The following is a 21,033-nucleotide window of genomic DNA, read 5'->3' as shown; positions in this document are numbered from 1 at the left end:
ACTTTTCTTATATTAATTATAATAGGAATCCCGCGGTGACTATTTAAATGCCTCGGGGAATCGCTTTTAGGCTTATACCGGGGATATTCCAGGTACTCAAATCCTCGTAAATCTGGCCACAGATGCGTACAGTGGAACAATCTAGTTGCGTATGGTTTCTAATCAAATTACGCAGCTTTTTATATATAAATTGTGATAGGAATCTCATGACGACTAATTAAGTGCCTCTGAGGGTCGCTTTTTGTCCACTGTGCAATGGATGTATTTGGGTTAGAGACACCAGGTATTTCCAAAAGACCGTCTGCGCCGCCCGAAGACCATGTACGATTTCTTGACTCTGAACTCAATGTGAACCAACCAGTTCAGTTCGGAATCTAATATAATTCCAGCGTATTACACTTGATCTGCACACAGTATCTAATAGAATCGAATTTCACTTGATCTGCACACAGTACCGAATCGAAGAACTGCAAGGGGAGAACCTCGGTTATTATTCGCTTCTTCGTGGAAAGAACCATTGAAGTTTTGTTTCGATTAACTGATAATGTAAGGCAGAATACATGAGAAAGTTTCATTAACATGTTTTACGATTTGAATAAAATATGTCTGCAACAGCTGCCAGTGGCAATATAATATTAGAATTGCACATATCAAGCATATTAAATAACATGTAGTATTTCAAGTGATACACACACAGCATGCGTGGTTCTGGCTTCAAAATTCTCAACTTCTTTCAAGTTTCGAAACTGATTGAAAAACCATACGAATGCCAAGAAAAGTAGTATCCTGTCCAGGGGCGGATCCAGAAAAAAATTTCGGGAGGGGTCCGAAATTTCGATTTTAAAATGAATATTGTACAATTTGTAATTCGTAATAATCTTATTTAATCAATATCAGTTTAGTTGGTCAAATTTGGTTTGGAATGATTTAGAGTTTGAAACTAATATAAAATTGAAACTCATTTAGATTTTCTCAACAAGTACAATAATTTCGGAGGGGGTCCGGACCCCCAGGACCCTCCCCCTGGACCCGCCACTGATCCTGTCAAAACAACACTCTACAGAGAACATAACACGTTCTCTGCAGGTGGTCTCCTACAAGCAAAATAGTTTTTTTTTCGATATGGGACCAAATGAACGAGCTATCAAGTTAGTTCTTCTTTCCCTCGCAGACGCAATGCTGTGCCATATTCAACCCCAATGCCATTTTGTATTCCAAACAGACAATATCCTGATTTCTGTGAGAAACGTAATCAGACACATAAATCGAAGAACAGAACAGATGATACATGCTCCCAGAGCATTGCTCTGTGCCTTAATTTAGATTGAAGTATTCTGATAGATTCCATTCCAATTCTCACATCACTGCAGGACATCGCACAGTGGGGTCGGGTCGGACAAAACTGTCAATTTAAATTTTCGAATTACACCTTTTATATTTTTTGTTAAATTTACGTCATTTAAATGTGAATTCACCAAATTGTTTAATGTAATCGATCGAAAAATATAAATGGCACATTTTTACGAACTGCCCAAGGTCTTGGAAATCTGCAAGAATTTGATTGACAAGAAATTTTTACCCGTTCTTATACATCTCGCTTTAATAGGTACTACAGTAATAATTTAACAACACATATAGGTTTTTCTTATATCAAATTTTCTTATAATTCAAACCAGATTCAAAAAGTTATTGATGTTGTTAAAAACTGACTTATTCACATTCAGAGTATCATCTCTTTATTGGTAAAAGTTTGTTGAAGGGTCGCATCTAGTACAACTGACGTATAATCTTATCTAGTTTACAAAATTGAATGCTGAATTGAATGGCGTAATACAAATTTAAGTATTAAGTACTAGGACTCGTTGTCAACATGTGAGCTTGAATAGTGAAGAAAAGCAAAATAAATGCTCGATAACTTTTTTACGGTCACGATCACATTCATTCGAAACTGTAAAATTTCGATATTAAGTTTGATTGAAGAATTTTAAAACGGCTCATCTTTTATAAAATAGTCTTAGCGGTTAATCCTCTTAGAAGTAATTATAGAGAATTTACTCTTCAAGCAAATTTAGCTTAAGACTTGTTTTCAGCTAAGTTTTCCAAAATGTCATTTCAAGCAACTCTGTTGGCGGCATGAATACTCCATATAGATGAATTTCGCGCCAACTCGAACAAATGTTGGCAGCACCCTCTCAGATTTTAATGAAACTTTCTGCACATGAGAACTTTGTCATAATAAGCCACTTTGCATACTTTGTTTTCCAAAAATGATCTGGAATGTCTTTTGAAAAGGGCCAAACTTTTTTTTACCAATGTTTTTCAAATGGCTCTACAGCCAAAATGACAAATCCTACCAAAAAATGTTGTAGGAGTAATTTTCACATAATTAGTCAAATTTTTGAATGAAAATATTGAAAAAATTCTTCATTGACTCCTACACTGAAAAAAATCTTTTTTTTAAATTTAAAGTCGATTTACAAAAAAAAACCCACATTTGAATTGGATGAAATTTTGTTGCAAGATAGGTAATTATGTTTCCTACCTAAAATTCAAGTTGAGCACTTTTAAGGAAAAAGTTATTTGATAAAAACTTATCCTGGTCCCAACTGAATTTTTTTTCAGTGTATTTTTATCGAAAACTAAACCAATGAAAGTGATGATCATCTCAGAAACCATTTTCCCAACTGCTAGTTGCCTGATACATGTAAAAAATATCAGTAACGAACTTTTTTTTTTTTTTCAATTCGTTTATTTAATAAGGCAGGTTTGCGTTAGCTTAAAGGTGCCAATTTTGTTTTGTTTTACATTTTAAATTACTTAAAACTAGGGGCTTACATATTGATTTTTGAAATTAAACTAAGGCTAATTTATAGCTATACATATACACAAGGGGGTAGTATAATTTTCGTAAGATTAGAGGGGTCATTTAGTTTTTATGGCAATATGGTTTGACATTTTTAGCAATGAGATTATTGGAGCAAATAATGTTTAACTAAGGGGGAAAATTTTTACGACTATCTTAAAAGTAGAAATAATTAGAGGGCGTGATTAAATTTTGTAAAGATTCGGAGACATTAATTTGAGTTATTTTATGTGGTAGTAGAGTTGGGCATTTTCAACGAGATCATATAATATAATAGTTAAAACTAGAAAAGGCAAGAAGAGCTAAATGCTTCATGAAGATATTTGGGGGGGGGGGGAAGGGGTGTTACTTCTGTGTATAAGAGTCAGGGGAAGTAGGGTGGACAAACATGGCAGGGGGAGAACATTATTTCAGTTTCAGACTTCGGGAGATCAACGGATGGATTACAGAATCAGGGTGGTCTTCATCAGGAAGAATCATGTACTGGGACGCCGGGTGGTCGTTCTCGAGATGGCAGGGGTTTCTCCAGACGATTTCGTAGTGCGGCTCAGATGTTGATCGGCTACATTTCGAGTTGTGCGTGTGATGTTCGTGCTTTAGGTCCCGTGTTTGTTGGCTCATTCGACAGGGATGTTTTGTGTCGCCTTGGAGTCGCATCAAACCATCGTGGGTGTATGGTACAGGTGGAAGAGAGCGCTTCTGAGAATGATAAGGAAAAAGGGGCAGTTAAAGTTGGATATTGATGGTTTTTATGAAGGTGTATATAAGGGACATATAGAGGACATCGCGGCTTGCCAACACATCTCGAACCGGGACGTTGGGTGGTCTTCCTCGGGCCCGGAGGGTGTCCATAAGCCGAGACCTGGCGGAACTGTACTCGGTGCACGCCCAGACTATGTGCTCTATATCGTGATAACCGTCGCCACAAGCGCAGATACCACTCTCCACGAGTCCAATACGTCGGAGATGTGCATCCAGCGTGTAATGGTTCGCCATGAGTCGGGACATCACACGAATGAAGTCACGACCCACATCCATCCCCTTGAACCAAGGTTTCGTCGATACCTTAGGGACTATCGAATGTAGCCACCTTCCTAGCTCCCCATTGCTCCACGAGGTTTGCCAACTTTCGAGGGTTCTCTGATGAGTAATACTGAAAAATTCGTGGAAGCAAATTGGTCTTTCAAAAACGTCACCTTCAATGGCACCCACCTTAGCTAAGGAGTCCGCCTTCTCATTGCCCGGAATGGAGCAATGAGAAGGGACCCACACCAAGGTAATCTGGAAAGATTTGTCAGATAAAGCACTCAGTAGCTCCCGTATTTTCCCCAAAAAATACGAGGAATGCTTTCCATGTTTCATCGAGCGAATAGCGTCAATAGAACTCAGACTATCCGAGACGATGAAGTAATGGTCTGCGGGTAATGTGTCAATGACTCCAAGGGTATACTGAATAGCAGCTAGTTCTGCGGCGTAAACTGAAGCAGGGTCACTGAGTTTGTAGGAGGCGGTGAACTTTTGATTGAAAATACCGAAGCCAGTGGACCCTTCGAGGTTTGATCCGTCAGTATAAAACATCTTAGAACAGTCGACTTCTCGGAATTTATTATAAAAAATATTTGGAACCACTTGTGGGCGTATATGGTCCGGAATTCCAATAATCTCATCTTTCATGGATGTGTCGAAGAAAACAGTAGATTCAGAAGTATTTATGAAATGCACACGGTTGGGATTGTAAGAAGAAGGATTAATATTTTGCGCCATGTAGTCAAAGTACAGGGACATAAAACGGGTCTGAGAATTGAGCTCAACAAGCCTTTCGAAATTTTCAATCACCAACGGGTTCAAGATATCGCATCGAATGAGCAATCGATATGAGAGTTCCCAAAATCGATTTTTCAGCGGGAGAACGCCCGACAGGACTTCGAGACTCATCGTATGGGTCGACTGCATGCACCCTAAGGCGATACGCAAACAACGATACTGAATTCTTTCGAGTTTGATGAAATGTATGTTCGCGGCGGATCGAAAGCAGAAGCATCCGTATTCCAGTACCGACAGTATCGTTGTTTGATACAACCTAATTAGGTCTCCTGGGTGGGCACCCCACCACGTTCCGGTTATTGTACGAAGAAAGTTGATCCTTTGCTGGCATTTCTGTTTCAGATACCGAATATGGCATCCCCAAGTACCTTTCGAGTCGAACCAGACCCCTAGATATTTTACTGTGAAGACCTGAGCTATAGTTTGACCCATTAATAGAAGCTGTAGTTGTGCTGGTTCACGCTTCCTAGAAAATACAACTAGCTCAGTTTTCTCCGTGGAGAATTCGATACCCAGCTTAATAGCCCATGCAGACAAATTGTCCAAGGTATTCTGTAATGGTCCTTGTAGATCGACAGCTTTGGGTCCCGTAACAGACACCACGCCATCGTCTGCAAGTTGTCTTAACGTGCAGGAATTGTCAAGACATTCATCAATGTCGTTGACGTAGAAATTGTATAACAGGGGGCTTAGACATGAGCCCTGGGGAAGGCCCATGTAGCTAAATCGTGATGTCGATAAGTCACCATGCGAAAAATGCATGTGCTTTTCCGACAACAAGTTTAGTAAAAAGTTGTTTAAAGTCGCTGAAAGACCATGCTGGTGCAGCTTCTCTGAAAGAATGTTGATAGAAACTGAATCAAAAGCCCCCTTTATATCTAGGAACACTGATGCCATCTGCTCTTTATTAGCATAGGCCATTTGAATTTCGGTTGAGAGCAACGCAAGACAATCATTCGTCCCTTTGCCTTTGCGAAAGCCAAATTGTGTATCTGACAGTAAGCCATTTGCTTCGACCCAATTGTCGAGGCGGGATAGGATCATTTTCTCGAACAACTTCCGGATACAAGATAGCATTGCGATCGGTCGATACGAATTGTGGTCGGAGGCTGGTTTTCCTGGTTTTTGGATGGCGATGACCTTCACTTGCCTCCAATCGTGTGGGACAATGTTAGCCTCAAGAAACTTATTAAATAAGTTCAACAAGCGTCTCTTGGCAGAGTCTGGCAGATTCTTCAACAAGTTGAATTTGATTCTGTCTGGCCCTGGAGCTTTATTGTTACACGACAAGAGAGCAAGTGAGAACTCCACCATCGAAAAAGGTGTTTCGTTCGCGTTATCGTGACGGGACGCGGCGCGGTAGATCTTCTGTGCCGGGGCGGAATCCGGACAAACCTTCTTGGCGAAATCGAATATCCAACGGTTTGAATATTCCACGCTCTCATTAGTACTGTTTCGATTTCGCATACGTCGGGCTGTTCCCCAAAGAGTGCTCATCGATGTTTCTCTCGTTAATCCGTCGACGAACCGGCGCCAATAACCGCGTTTTTTGGCTTTCATCAAACTCTTCATTCGCTTGTCTAACGTCGCGTACTGTCGAAAACTAGCGGGTAACCCGTCGTTCCGGAAGGTCTTAAACGCGGCGGCCTTCTCTGCGTACACGTCTGAGCACTCTTTATCCCACCAGGGATTGGGAGAACGTTTTTGTATGTTCGCGCCGGGTACTGGCTTAGTCTGAGCTTGATTCGCGCTGTCGAGAATCAAGCCAGCCAAAAAGCTGTACTCTTCCTCCGGAGGAAGTTCTTGAGTAGATTCGATGTTGTCGGATATCGCGGCAGCATAGCTCTTCCAATCGATATTTCGTGTGAGGTCATACGAAATATTGATTGTTTCCAATGGCCTTGAGCCGTTATTGATTGAGACTATGATCGGCAGATGGTCGCTACCGTGGGGATCAGGGATTACCTTCCACGCGCATTCTAACTTTAGCGAGGTCGAGCAAAGGGATAAATCTAATGCGCTTGGGCGCGCTGGTGGGGGAGGAATCCGTGTCATTTCACCCGTGTTTAGAATTGTCATGTTGAAGTTGTCGCAAATATTGTGAATTAAAGAGGAACGGTTATCATCATAAAGGCAACCCCATTCCGTACCGTGAGAGTTAAAGTCGCCTAAAACTAGTCGCGGTGCAGGCAGGGATTCTATGATGTCATGTAGCCGGCGATGCCCAATCGCGGTGTTGGGGGGAATATATATGGAAGCTATGCAAAGATCTTTGCCTTTGGTTGTTACTTGACAAGCGACAACTTCAATACCTGTTATCGAGGGAAGGTTAATTCTGTAGAAGGAATAGCGCTTTTTGATCCCCAAAAGCACTCCTCCATAGGGGGTGTCTCGATCCAGGCGAATAATATTAAAGTCGTGGAAGTTGAGATCTATGTCGGAAGTTAACCAAGTTTCACATAATGCAAATGCATCGCAACTCAAATTATTTATTAAAATTTTGAAGGAATCGATTTTCGGGATGATACTTCTGCAATTCCACTGTAGAACAGTGATCAAATCCGTGACCTCGTTCGATGAGTTAGCCATCGAGGGATACAATCGCTGAAAGGAGGGGCCATTTAGCAGTCAACTGCTTCAAAAATGTTCTTACTGTAGGGAGAAAAGCTAACATAAGACTTTTAATTGGATCAGCTATATTGAAAGTTTTTATTATCCAGTCCACAATGTCCGAGAGTTTGATAATTCCAGTGCCGCGATTATTCTCGAACTGAAACAGAGGAACACTTGGGATTTTTGATGTTCCGGGAAGTGCTGGGAACTCCTTCTCTGAGTTTAATCCTCCGAGACCAGGAGCTAATTGCTTCGGTTTGGTTGCAACACTTCCAATAGATGTGACTTTCTGAGTCCCGTCAAGGGATACCTTCTGGCCTTTACAACGAACTTTAGGAGAGGAAATGTTCCTCCTCTTCCTATAACTTCTAGGCGCCCTAGTAGATGTTCCCTCTTGTGGATCATCAGCCTCGCCCTCGTTAGGAGGCAAGTGAGCATAGATGTTTGTTGAGGTTGGTGGTGTAGCTTTCTTTAGCATTTCTGCAAAAGAACGTTCGGATCGTCCAGCAAGGGAACGTTTTAGTTTATCCCCGCGTAGTTTGTACGCGGGACATGCCGAGATATCATGCAGATTCTCTGCACAGTAAGGACACTTCTCAGCATTCTTACTGCACGAATCATCTAGATGATTCTCCCCGCATTTTCCACAGCGGGCCTTATTGCTACAATGGGTGGCTGTGTGACCCAATTGTTTACACTTTGTGCAATTCATGACCCGCGGCACAAACAGACGCACAGGCAGACGAACCTTGTGCAAGAGGACGTAATTTGGCAAAGCGGTACCAGCGAAGGTCAACCGATAAGAGTTTGATTGGGGGTACGTTTTTGAACCATCCCCCGCAACTACTACTGAGTGCAAACGCTTGCACTCGAGTATTTTCACTGGCTGAAGTAAGCGGTCTCTGAAACGGCCAACCCCGTACTGCAGCAGATCCTCGCATGTCAAACTGTCATCGGTGACAACGCCTTCAGACTGTACTTTCACAGCTGGAATATACACGTGATAGTCCTTCGTAAAGTGCTCGCAGCAAGCAATATCGTTTGCCTGCTTTGAGTTAGTCAGCACGACCCTCAGCCTGTCTGAGCGGACCTTTTTTATTTCGATCACAGCCGAGAACCGTTCCGTCAGGTCTTTTGAAATCTGTAATAGATTCAGCGATTTTGTTTTGGGCCGAAAGAAGACCACAAAGGGACCGGTCGAGAGCTCTGGATATTGTTTGGGTCGGGGGAGAGCCTTAGGAGTCGACTCGATCTCCATTTGGCCATCCGGGGAGGAAGCCATCGACACCGTCAACGCACGGGGTCAGCGCCCGCGCAGACGGGAAAAAGCAGTAAATGTATCAAAAAGGTAGATTTCACTTATCTGTATACTCGTTTCCCACGACGCACCAGTCCAGCTTAAATAGCTGGTTATTGTTCAATCCTCGCTTTACGAACAAAAGGTTGAGGAATGTGGCCTAACGGTTAACACACGCACAAAAGAAAATAAAAGTCCAAACCGAAGAGGCAGAGAATGGCAAAATAACCTTGAACGCGGATTACTGCACTGTTCTTTTTCCAACAGACCGAAAACAAAACACTTCTATCTCGATCGAGCGATGCGTAGAGACTGAGTAACGAACTTGGTTTATATTCATAACAAACTTGAATGAATACTGGAAGATCGGAAGACTGGAAGATTGGAAGACTAAAAGACTGTAAGACAAGAAGACTGGAAGACTTGAAGACTGCAGTTCATTTGTTCCTCTCAAAACTGATAAATTTTATGAAACAATTGACAAACATTTCTAAAAATTATTTTATGTCTGATGGAGCAGCCGCACAATACAAAAATAAGAAAAACCTTGCAAGCTTGTGTAGATTCCAGTCAAAGTAGGAGTTAAGCGTTTTGTTGCAGCATCCCATGGAAAAGGACCCTGTGATGCTATTGGTGGCACTCCCAAGCGAATGGCAAAAAGAGCGAATCTTGCTCGCGACTATGGTAATACCATAATAACTCCCCGAGAGTTATATAACTGGGCAGTTGAACAAACTGATAAAAATATCACAAAATTAATTTTCTGCTACATATTCACTGAACAGTACAACAAAATGTCAGAAGAACTCTAAGAGCTGTATAATAACGCCAAAACAATATCTGGAACTCAAAAATTCCACAGTTTTGTGCCTATTCCTGGGGGCAAAGTAGAGACGAAAAGGTAAGGTAGATGAACCAAAAATATTTTCATTGCATAGAAATAATACAAAATAGCATGTATGAAGATTTTAAGACAAATGTAATATATAAAAATAAATAAATAATTATGTAAATATCAATACATAATGTTGCGGTGGTTATTTCTTTCTCTGATTCTTCCTCAGCACTAAACAAGAAAATAAAAAAAAACTAATAATGGAATATTTGTTTAACGACATAAACTCTTTTCAATGGGATTCTTGATTAAGGGGTTAACATACCTTTTAGTGATAAAAATGCCAAGAAAGTTTGAATTTACGCAAAGGAATAAAGCAATTTCGTTACGTCAAACTTATAATATTTTGGTAGTAAATTTTTCAGTAAAATAAACAAGCATAAGTTTATACAAACAAATTGATAATTGGCGGAATTATGGCTTTTTCCCCGAAACCCTTTTTTATTGAAGAGGTTTGCGGTGATCACGATTGGAGACCAACAGATCATCTAAAATCCCAAAACTCAAAAAATTCCATTAGTATATGAGTATTTCTCGTACCTTAACGATTAGTTGAATAAATAATAATTATTTCCTGCATTCGAGAACGTTTTTAGTAAAAAAAAATCTCTGTTTGGGGCTCTAAAAATTGTATTACAAAATTCTAATCCATGAAACAAAAATGTATGAATAAAAAAGGAATCGTTAAAGTACGAGAAAAATTAATTACGATTAATTGAAAAAAAAAATTAAGAAAATTGATTGAGCAGTTTTTCGGCAATCGTGATCACGGAAAAACCATTTTTAGTAAAACATTTCGAGATAACCGAGCTTAAAATTCCTTTATAAAAATTTGGGAAAACATTCTCAAGGAGTTGTACTTTCGGATAAAGTAATAAAAAAATTCGATTTCATGAAAAATGAAAAAGTAGTTAAACCCTTTGCAAAAATATGCTTAGTTGCTAAGTTAGACAATATCTTCTCACAAACTGAGTGTTATTGGATTTTGAGATGATTATGGCTTTTATTGGTTTAGTTTTCGATAAAAATACACTAAAAATTAGGTAGGTAGGTAGGGAACATAATTATCTATCTTGGAACAAAATTTCATCTAAATCAAAAATGTAAATTGACTTTAAATTTTTTAAATCAATCTTTTTCAGTGTAGGAGTCAATGAAGAATTTTATAAATTTTTTTTTTAGAAAATTTGACTAATTTTGTGAAAACCACTCCTACAACATTTTTTTTGTAGGATTTGTCATTTTTGGAAAAACAAAATATGCAAAGTAGCTTTTTGTAACAAAGTCTTCATGTACAGAAAGTTTCATTGGAATCTGAGAGGGTGCTGCCAACTCTAAATGGCGCGAAATTCGTCTATATTGAGAGTGTTGAAATAAAGTGGACTATATGTAAACGAAAACCTTTAAAACAAGCAATTCTGATATTACTGCATTTGATAAATCTCTTCTACGGTTCATAAACAATAAAATTCACATTCAAAAAAGTTATATTGAAGAGAACTGGTTTTAAAAAATCCTGAACTTTGTTTTATAACTCGATACACTGCATTCATATAGCCTTCATGTTTTCTACCAAATTGTTTCAAATAACATTACCAACAACTTTGCTGAAGGCACAACTATTTTTGAAGACTTAATTTTCCATAATTACTTCTAGGAGAATCAGTCACTAAAATTTCGAAGTTATGTGATCTTGACCGCTGAAAAGTTTTCGAACATTTGTCTCACTTGAAAGTTCACATTCTTTGACTTCATTGATACATTATATAAGAAAATAATATATAGGTAGAACTGGGCCAATTCGGACCTAGTATGGGTGTATGAGCTATAGAAGTGGAATGTGTGAACCGATTCACAAATAAATATTTTTTCCTGAAAGCCTGTTTAATTGCGTACATTTTTTTCTACGGCGACTATTTCCGATCTTTTACCTTATTGTGTATAAACGGTTCTGCGCAAAAGTACACAAATGATCCGGATTAACCCAACCCTGTTCCAGTTCGGACAACCCATTTTTTATCGATTTGGTCACCTTTTGAGGCTTTCTCCGTTGAACTTTAGCTACTCGACCTACGATAGATGGAATGAATATAAATTGGAGTCAAATTTATTACGTCGTTCCTAAGTATAACGACTAAAGTATGCTGAAATTCATTAACTATAACTATGTTTGATCGAACCATAACGTGGGACCGGCTGAACTAATTTTCACAATACCAATCAATGCGTTGAACAAAGAATACAAACACGGCACTAACCAACGAATTCAAATAGGTTGGGTGTTAACAGGTATATACGGAAAACAGCCTCAACACACTATGGCTAACAGATTGATTATCATGAACAACACTATTCATGTAAGCCCCGCCATAGATTTCACTTAGGGTAATATTGTTTGAAAACTATTGAATTTGAAATTTTTATTTTCATTTTATTTTTGTTCAACTAGTAAACAATGCAGAAAAAATATACAGTTAACCTCACGGTTGACTGATTCATCCCATGCCATCAGATTATGTACAGCCGTCCACTTAGTTTCAGGACTTGCCTTACCATGGTCCAATATTTCTCGGAAAGTTCTAGCACGTTGCTGGTGGCATACCGCGTAAATTTCGTAGATGACGGTAGCGGTCCAAGCCACAGGCATATATAGCCTTCCAAACCAAATATGCCTATGAAATTGAACAAAACCAACAGGAAAAATGTTCAATAACATGATTTATTTTTTTCTCAGAAAGTTTGAAAACGATCGGTTGAATGGATGAATTTTGACAAGCTTTTTCTTGTGATGCAATTTGATTCCGTACTATAATTATGGTGTTTTATTTCTCTGGAAACATCTGCGAATGCTCCGCCACACATTAAAATCTCGGCTGAAAGCATAACTTTCGGTCGGGCGTATTGTAAATGGAGCAAAGTCAAAACAAAGTGATTCGTGCTTATTTTCACCCTATTAGTAGCGTGCTTATTTTCACCCTATTCAGGAGGGCACCTCATTAATTCATTAATTACTCGACCTACAAGCAATGGAATGCGTATAAATTAATATCAACCACTTTGCTTTTTTGTTAAGAATCAAAATAATAACACAAATACCCCGAAAATGGTGAAATGCTCCTGTTTCGTCGATGGGTAGAAATAAGATGACAGATGCTGCTCAAAACAATGGCTTCAAATAGGCTCATTACCAAATATGCCAATAGTGGGAATTAGGAAAGCCGGAAATTGATACTGAAAATTGAATACGGATTAGAAGAGAAATGCAAGCAAAAAACCGTATCTCATTTCGTAATTAATTACAAACTCAGATCGATTTCCTGGATGCGAGAAAAAGCAAATGGTTTATCAGAGCTATTTCACATTCACTGTCTGTACTTCCTTCATTACTGCTATGTATCACTGCAAATACTGGACATGCAAACGTGCTCTTACTTGGCATAACATATGTGGAGCTTGAGTATTGTCATTTGACTAACCGGTGCTCCAACTACCGAAGAAGATCAATTCTGTCTTGTACATTCATGTATTCGGTATTTAATATTCTCCCATTAAAACATCAAAATATATATTTAAACTAAGCACATCGAAAAAGAAAATAAATTACTCATTCAATGGTTTTGAAGTATACCCGCTAACGGATTCATCGATCTTTTGTTCACGATGACTTGGCTCCCCAATATCTTCCTCGCATGAATAGTAACACAAGCTGGAGGAGCTGACCCTAGCGACTCCAGGACTGCAAGCAAAATCAATATTCTCGGGTCCATTTATACCATTGGGCTCGTCTGGATGGACTTTTGATGTATTCCTGTATATATCCATAATTTCAGTACCTCTGATTGACCCGTTGGACTCACTGCTTGTCAAACTGATTATTTCCGGATAGTCATTTGGATCAGGGTAAACACCTACAAATATAACGGAATCATCTTCCCATACTGTTTGCTGAGAACCTTCACTCGAAAGCGGTATATTTGGCTCTTGTATTAAGTTTGTCGACATTTTGTTCTTTTTCGTGGCCTCAGCACTATCGGTTTGCGATTTCCGTTTCGTTGGACGCCCCATTGAGTTCTGGAATTAAAAGAAACTGTAATTGTAAGATATAATACTCTGATTATAGAATGACATACTTATGAACAAAATGATCACTTGAAAGGGGAAAAGGGAGTTTTTTTTAGTAAAATGAATTTGAGAAATGCAAACTTGTTTGACCGACCCTTCACCTTGACAAAAGTCATGGCCAACCATTGAGAAAATACACTTGCCAAATTATGCATACATATCTAGCCAAACTAGAAATTTTTATGCTATATTTCTCCTCAGTGGAGAAAAAATAAGGTAAAACTATTTTTCTCCGCTAAGGAGAAAAATGTTTTACACTTAATTTGAAGCTAGCGTCAATCCGGGACTAATTTATTCCTGCCACTAAGTTAGTGTCGGATTCTGATGAGACAAAGTCGAAACGTAAATTTCATAACTAACTAGGAATCATACCAAAAACTTTCTAAAACAAAGTTCTTGCAAGCATCAAGCGGTTAGTGGTGTTAAACAGAGATAGCATATGAGTCGTAGTAATGATGAACAATCGTCGAATGAACTACCACACATAGAATCACAGAAGTAGTTTTCGTTTAAACGCATGTTAGCAGTACTTCAACATCTAACTTTATAAGGTGTACAAACGTGGCTAGGCGTCCATAAAATGTGGGGTGCAATTTTGAGGCTATCTTAAAACTAGGTGTACAGTTCGATATACAAGACGGATTAAAACTTTAATCAAGACTATGGAGCGATTATAGCTATGGATTAGCGCTTAGTCTGTAATCGTCTTTGCAACCCTTAGGCTGTAACGGTGGATCGTTTTCGTCCTGATTTTTAGCTAGGATGGCACAAACATCGGATGAACCGAAATAGAACAACTCGCAAATCGATCTCAATCTACTAGGCAAAACGTTGATCAAATCGGTTGCACTATAATTGAGTCCAAATGGGTTAATGATTGATTGTTCAACCATATTAAGAGGATTCTCTACTCTCGAGATCTGAAATTAAGCTGTTGTTGTGGAATAAATTGCATAGTATTTACTGAATAGATTTGATTTTGAAGCTACATGTTTTGAATTTTAAATTTAAATATCAACGACAAAAAATGGCGATTTTGAAATGGCACTGATTAAATTGACATTGAAACTGCCGCCGAGTTTTTGTCGTTAATTTTTTCGGAGTATTCTTCTCATAGCTCTAAAGCAAAAGGATGTCCAATCTTTAAAAAAAAATGTGTTTTGCTTCGAACTGAGCTAGCTGAAATGTATTTGCCAAGGAGTAGTAGTCAAGTATACCATTTGACCGTGTATGATAAGTTTGGTTTAACATTTCATTTTTTTCTGATCAGCAAATGACAACCATCTTGATTGTGGTATAGACGTTAAGTCCAAAAATGCAAGCAATAGATTTCAATGTCAAGCTAAGTTAACTAGTTTTTATGATACGAGAGTAGTAGTAGCATTGTCCCTCTAGATTTGCTCACAACTACTTGAATGTGAGCAATACAACATTCCTGAAGTGATGAAAGGTCTTCAAAGGTTGTATGAAATCAATCGTTATAATGTTGATTCCAAGAAATATCAGCTCTTTTTCATATTTTCAGTTTTGTACGATTTTTTGCTTGAGGAAGATTTTGTTTGTTAAACAATTGAATAGGATTGGGAAAACGTAGAAAATATACTAAATGATTCATTTTAAATAATAACAATCTAGGGTAAAGTGCCTATTTTCACCATACTAAGCAGGGTGTCTCATTAATTCATTAATTTCTTGGCCTACAATCAATGGAATGCGTAAAAATTCACATCAACAGCTTTGCTTCGTTGTTAAGAACCAAGATAATTACACAAATGCGCTGAAAACAGTGAAATACTCGTATTTGAGCTCAACGAAAACTCGAATCGAGTGCCCCTATTGTTGCGCTACCATTTGACTCAATGCGTTGAACAAAGATGGCAGATTCTGCTCTAACCAACGGCTTCAAATGGGTAGCGTGATAATAGAAACATGGCGAAAATGGGCTCGTCACCCTATCTGCTCACATTTTGTAGACAGCGCCGGTGGTTAACTAATAAGCTTAACTGCTGTTTACCCCAGCCTGTTAAAGTTTAATCCCAATCGATGTCACTGGGATTTTCTAAAATGAAAAATTCAAGCCATCCTTCAACTTTGCGTTGGTTGTTTGGCCATAACCTGAAGTTTTAAATTTGGAGTCGCTCCTTTTTGGCACGATAGGGTGAACTTCTGGAATCTTCGAAGGCTGATCTCTTTAGGTCAAAAAGCAACATTATTGGATCCGTTCTGGGTGAAGAGGATCCGGGCTTAGTAAAAGAACAGTATTTAGGAGTTTACTTTTGCAAATTTGTCTGTTGGCGGTCCCAACTGTGAAGAAAACCTGAATCATTTTCCCACATCCGCAGAGCACTTGCCAGGCACAGATTTGTTGACCATCGTGTTCTGTTTATCGCTACGGTTCGGTCCATTCCGAACTTTTTATACTTGTAGTCCAAAACACATGATTGGTTTTGCTAAAAAAATTGTATTTCATGAACCGAAATGTTTGTGCGACACTTGAATTGGTTTAAAGGCGTCCTGAACTTGCTGTGGTGCGCTTCCTGCTGATAAAACAATGCCAGTTAAAACTTCAAACTATAAACGATTATCAATTCAAATTTCTGTCATTTTAAGCCACTGAAGAGTTACAAATATTCGAGTATACCTTTTTTCGAGCACAGGCGTTAGTATGGATTTATATCCATCCACAGGCCCTGTCCCAGTGTACCCATGCGTAAATGCGTAAAAACGGTACTGTAGAACCCAAAATATTAATTATTCATGTTGCTTCCCTAAAAAGTTCACAAATTTTGATGGTATATGTCATTATTATCACTTTCATCATCTTATTCATACTTCAAGCAACTAAGCCCTTGGTCTTAATAATTTCACGTAAACTATTGCGCAAAATTCGTACTTATATTCATGGATCTAATTTGCTTCGTAAACTTGTTCCGGATTTACATTGATCACGATCTGATGTTCATGCTGAAGATCGTCATTATATATAGTATATTAATTACCGTTGACCATTGGTTCTCGTGAAATAGGTAATAGAATCATAAAATTAGCATCCAATTTTATGATATAGCTCATATAGAATGCAATTTGGTCTCAACACTTTTACTTCATATTTAAAAGATATCCTCAATGATTTTCACTTTTATGTAACTTTGCATAAGGTTTTGAAGTTTTCATGTAAACAATATCACAAAATTTGCAATATTATTCATGGCTTTATTTTTGTTTCGGGAGCTGGTGTTTCATATACTCGAGTGGCAGATATAAAAAATCTATTACGACCTCGTCGAACATCGCTATTCATTTCAAAGCTTCAATATGATGTCAGGGAAGAAAACGAAAACTCTGAACATCCAAATATAAATTCTGAAAATCGTGATTAATTTCGTAAAATCAAAAACAAGAGTCATATTAGTCCGAGTGAGGAGTCCGGTAGTAAGATCAAGAAAAACATAACAAGATGTGTGTCTGTGAGTCACAATCACGAAATTACGAAAACCATGTCTAACTGCCGCAAATGTTATGGCTATGTTAGTAGATATATTTAATTCAAATCATTATATCTCCAAATTACCGCATGTAGCCATAAAAACGAAACCTGTTCAAGAAAGCATTCTTGATGCATAATTAACCGTTAAATGTGTCCGACGCGGTACCCGGGTATCTTTGCTTGCTTCAGTAGGCTGTATCTCGTGGTTTTGGGACCAATTGGTGATTTTAGCCCGGAACGGACATTCCGGAGCAGGTTCCCGTGGGGCCGTGAGTGGCCATTCCGAGGTCAAATTGCCATATGGTCCCGTAACAATAAATAGTCGACTTCCGAAACAAATTGAAGAGTTTTAATACTCATATTGCTAGAACATTATTAAATTTTACAAATCATACCCTAGTACTGGAACATGAGTCCATCACATTTTTTCGCACAAAAAAGCTCTTTGTACTGCAATTCTCGGCTTTTTTCTCGTGCTGAGGAAATTTGAAAACTAGGCTATATTCTTGCACATTCTAATTTATTGTGTTTCTCTGTCACCATAATAATACTCTTAGCTTAGTGAAAACGTCAGCATCGGTATTGATCTGTTAGTTGTTTGCAGTCAGACCAGCCACCTGGAACATCATCGCAGCCTTCTTCGTCAACTTCATTTGAGATTTTTTATTGTTGCGGTATGCCATTTAAGCGGAATGTTCGGAAAAAGTAGCATAACGGTGGTTGCTGAAGCCAGTAAAAGTAGCATAACGGTGGTTGCCTGCCAAGTGAATTTTGGTGAGATCAATTTAATTTCTAATTAATGTTTGTTATTCATTTAATGGAATATTATATAAATCACTCCAAACCCACATCCCATTTTCCTTCCCTACTAACCAACTCTAACATCCGTAATGCGTGGGTTTGCCGCATCGTCTTAAGCAGGTATTCAACTAACATTTCCTTGCCGTTGGCGATCGTAAGGACATGGCCAGGTGTGTAGTGAACTATACTGTTGTATAAAAAGATTTCACTGTATCAGCCACCCATGATGAGTGCGGTCGTTTTTGCTCTTCTATGCTATGCTATCATACCCTAGTATTGGAAAATTACTCCGGAAAATCCGGATTACCAAGAACCAGATCCATTATATTTTATGTAGGAAATATCTTGCCTGGAAAATATTTGGAGTGAGTAGTGAATGCAAATTATGCTTTTTCAACTGATTTGCAGATTAATGGACTATATATCTTTAAGCTCGAAAATATTTTCTCGTGATTTTTTCAGGTGTATAGTGCAAGCCTTACTTAAGTCATTCCATATTTTCATGTAAAAATTAATAAATTTTCCGGCCGTTGTACCGAAGCTTTTCCTTACAGTAGCGTTAGTGGTGCGCACGATATCTCTGCAACCGTTGATCCGATTGGTCATATTATTTATCAGTTTATTTTAATAATTAAATCTTGAATGAAAGGGCTTGCAAACCCAAATTAGTTATGGAAATGGCTTTACTTTCTTAAAAAATCTATTAGTGTTCGTTTCATAATTTGGGATGGTTTGTAAAGAAAACGTGCCTAATCGTCTAGATATTTTAAATTTGAAATATATAAAAAGAATTACAGAACGCTGCATCTGTCCAATATCATGTGCATCCAAACTCTTTGAATGTCGCTTTCAAGGATGCAGGCAGGATTTTTGAAGAGCCCTAGGGTCAAGCAATCGAGATAATCGTCCGTAACAGGAAATCGACGATAAACTTTAGCCATCGCTGCACAGTTCGTCCATTATCTGCTTGATTTTGATTCATACTTAATTCGGAATGATGCTGATCCTACTGTGACGGAAATGGATTCCATATATCACGTTTTCTCATTTGATCGGGAATAACTGCACATTGCCCTGAAGCAGCTCAATCATTTCATTCAGAATTACCAAGGAAGGTGATTCGCATTAAATTGATCACACTCCATCGAAAAGTTTTGATACAAATACAGTTATTCCAGCAACTGCCTTTATTATAATCGCAATCGTAATTATCAAAATTTAGGTTATACATATTTCCAAGAAAAATCACCGAAAGAAGTTGTTGTTGTGCAAGCTGAATGACGAGTTATCAAATGATTCAATGATGTGTAGTTCGCCAAATCGGTATCTTCTGGCTTTTAGATCTGTCCATGCATGCAATCAAACGGGTTTGAAAACTTCAATTTATTCTTTTGTTTTCAAGAAAATCATTCACTTTTTTATTTGTCTACTGTATTCCCAGGATTTCCTGGGAAATTTCTTATTTACTTCCCGAATCTTGGGAAGCTGTAAACCTTCGGGAAAAAAGAAGCTCTAGTAAAATTGCTTGAGGAATATGAAGATGATAGAATTTTAATGAAATATTGGTTGAAAAGGAATCCCGAGCAAAAATATATTTTGAAAACATAAAGTTTCTAAAAAATGTAATATTTTGCAAATTTCAAGACACTCTAAAAATTATTATCGCATGTTTTAGTCCTAGGTTTTCTCCAATTTTCATCAATACAAGCTTACCCTCAATTAGGTTGTCGCAATAATTTACAACATTTTTAAAATTGTATTTTTTAGGCATAATATAGGAATATTTTTCAATGCATCGATTATAAATCGACCGGGCATATTCTATTTTCTACCCCTCCCAAAGCCGTAAACAGAACTAGATTTTATTAAGTTAAACCAGTTGAAGAAATTTTAAAACTTCTTCGGACGAATTTTCGATGCAAGTTTTACCCACACTTCCCCTTAAAGTACTAAACTGATTTTTGTCCAAATATGAATAAACAAACGCTGAAAGTTTGATCAAATCCGGAATACATCAATACAACCTCTCGAACAACGGGATGTTCCTTTTGAAAAACTGGCTCCATAAGGAACTCAACGCCCAATTTTTTTTCCTGTTTCGTTTTGTTTCATTTAAAAATTTCTTCTTCGTTTGTTTGATGTGTCTTCCAAGTTTTGAACATTTTGAAGATGATTTGAAAATCTTGCCTTGTAACGAACTAATTCCCCCTCTGGTGCAGAACAGTATGTGTATGTAATTGCTTTCGAAATGTTCCAAACATTTACAATAGCAACTATGGTTCCCGGACTCCATAACTGCTTTGCATAAAATAGACTCATGCTGCATATTACATTTGGAAACAATAAAAAAGCAGCATTTCCATCGAAATTAAAGACTCCCATTGTAGCACACAAATACGTCGTTAGCAGCTCAACAAACAATTCCATTAGCAAAGTGCTCTTTATTTCCGATCATCAGGCGGAGCGAAGATGCAAATTTAAATTTTCCAAGCGAATTCAACAACTGAAAACTCATTGTTACAGCTTCTCGAGGCTATAGCACATCTCAGGGTACAATTAACATAAATACCTACATCGAATTGTAAAAGTTTTACCAGGCAAGTGCTCCAGTTATACATTTTTCGCACACTAGGAAACCCATTTCCGTTGCTTTTGCTGTTCTCTTATACTGTACACGTTCGCGTCGAATGGTTTCTAAAAGGGAAAGTTGATTCGAGTGTGCCTTTTAGCAGTTCTTTTTAAAGATTCTGTCGTCAGCCACAGAGCGGAAGTCACTTTCCTCCCACAGCATTCGTACAGTTGGGTCCAAGTTGTGTACTTATTTCGTCTCGACTTGCTATTAATGCTCCACAATGTAGTTTTTCAATTGCAATACTCTCATAAGCTTCACACATAGCAAACTCCTAGCCTAGGGAGCAAAAAAAACTCAAGTGAAAACACATTAGAAAGTTGTTGTTTATGCTTTTCCTCTGTTCGTCTCATTGCAGCGAAAAAGCGGATCTGAAATCACGATCCGACAGCACCAGCGTTCCACCGCTCGATTCCATCTATACGACCCCGACCGGTTTCCATCACCATCAGAACGGAACTCCTGGCTCGCCGGAAGCTATGAAGGTACGAATGGCTGCTAT

General features: G+C 38.2%; 1 protein-coding gene across 3 annotated transcripts in view; it reads left to right on the top strand.

Moving 5' to 3' along the window:
* Positions 1-21,033, top strand: part of LOC131683518 (uncharacterized) — a 484,216-nt gene that overhangs the window by 384,889 nt on the left and 78,294 nt on the right. For all 3 annotated transcript variants that reach the window (XM_058965557.1, XM_058965558.1, XM_058965556.1), the window contains exon 12: positions 20,890-21,016. In XM_058965557.1, coding sequence (XP_058821540.1) covers positions 20,890-21,016 — 127 coding nt within the window. The remainder of the gene's footprint in view (positions 1-20,889; positions 21,017-21,033) is intronic.

This window comes from Topomyia yanbarensis, chromosome 2 (genome assembly GCF_030247195.1).
Source record: "Topomyia yanbarensis strain Yona2022 chromosome 2, ASM3024719v1, whole genome shotgun sequence".
Taxonomy (NCBI): Eukaryota; Metazoa; Arthropoda; class Insecta; order Diptera; family Culicidae; genus Topomyia; species Topomyia yanbarensis.
Note: the sequence above shows the minus strand (reverse complement) of the source record. Positions and strands in the feature narration are given on the sequence as shown.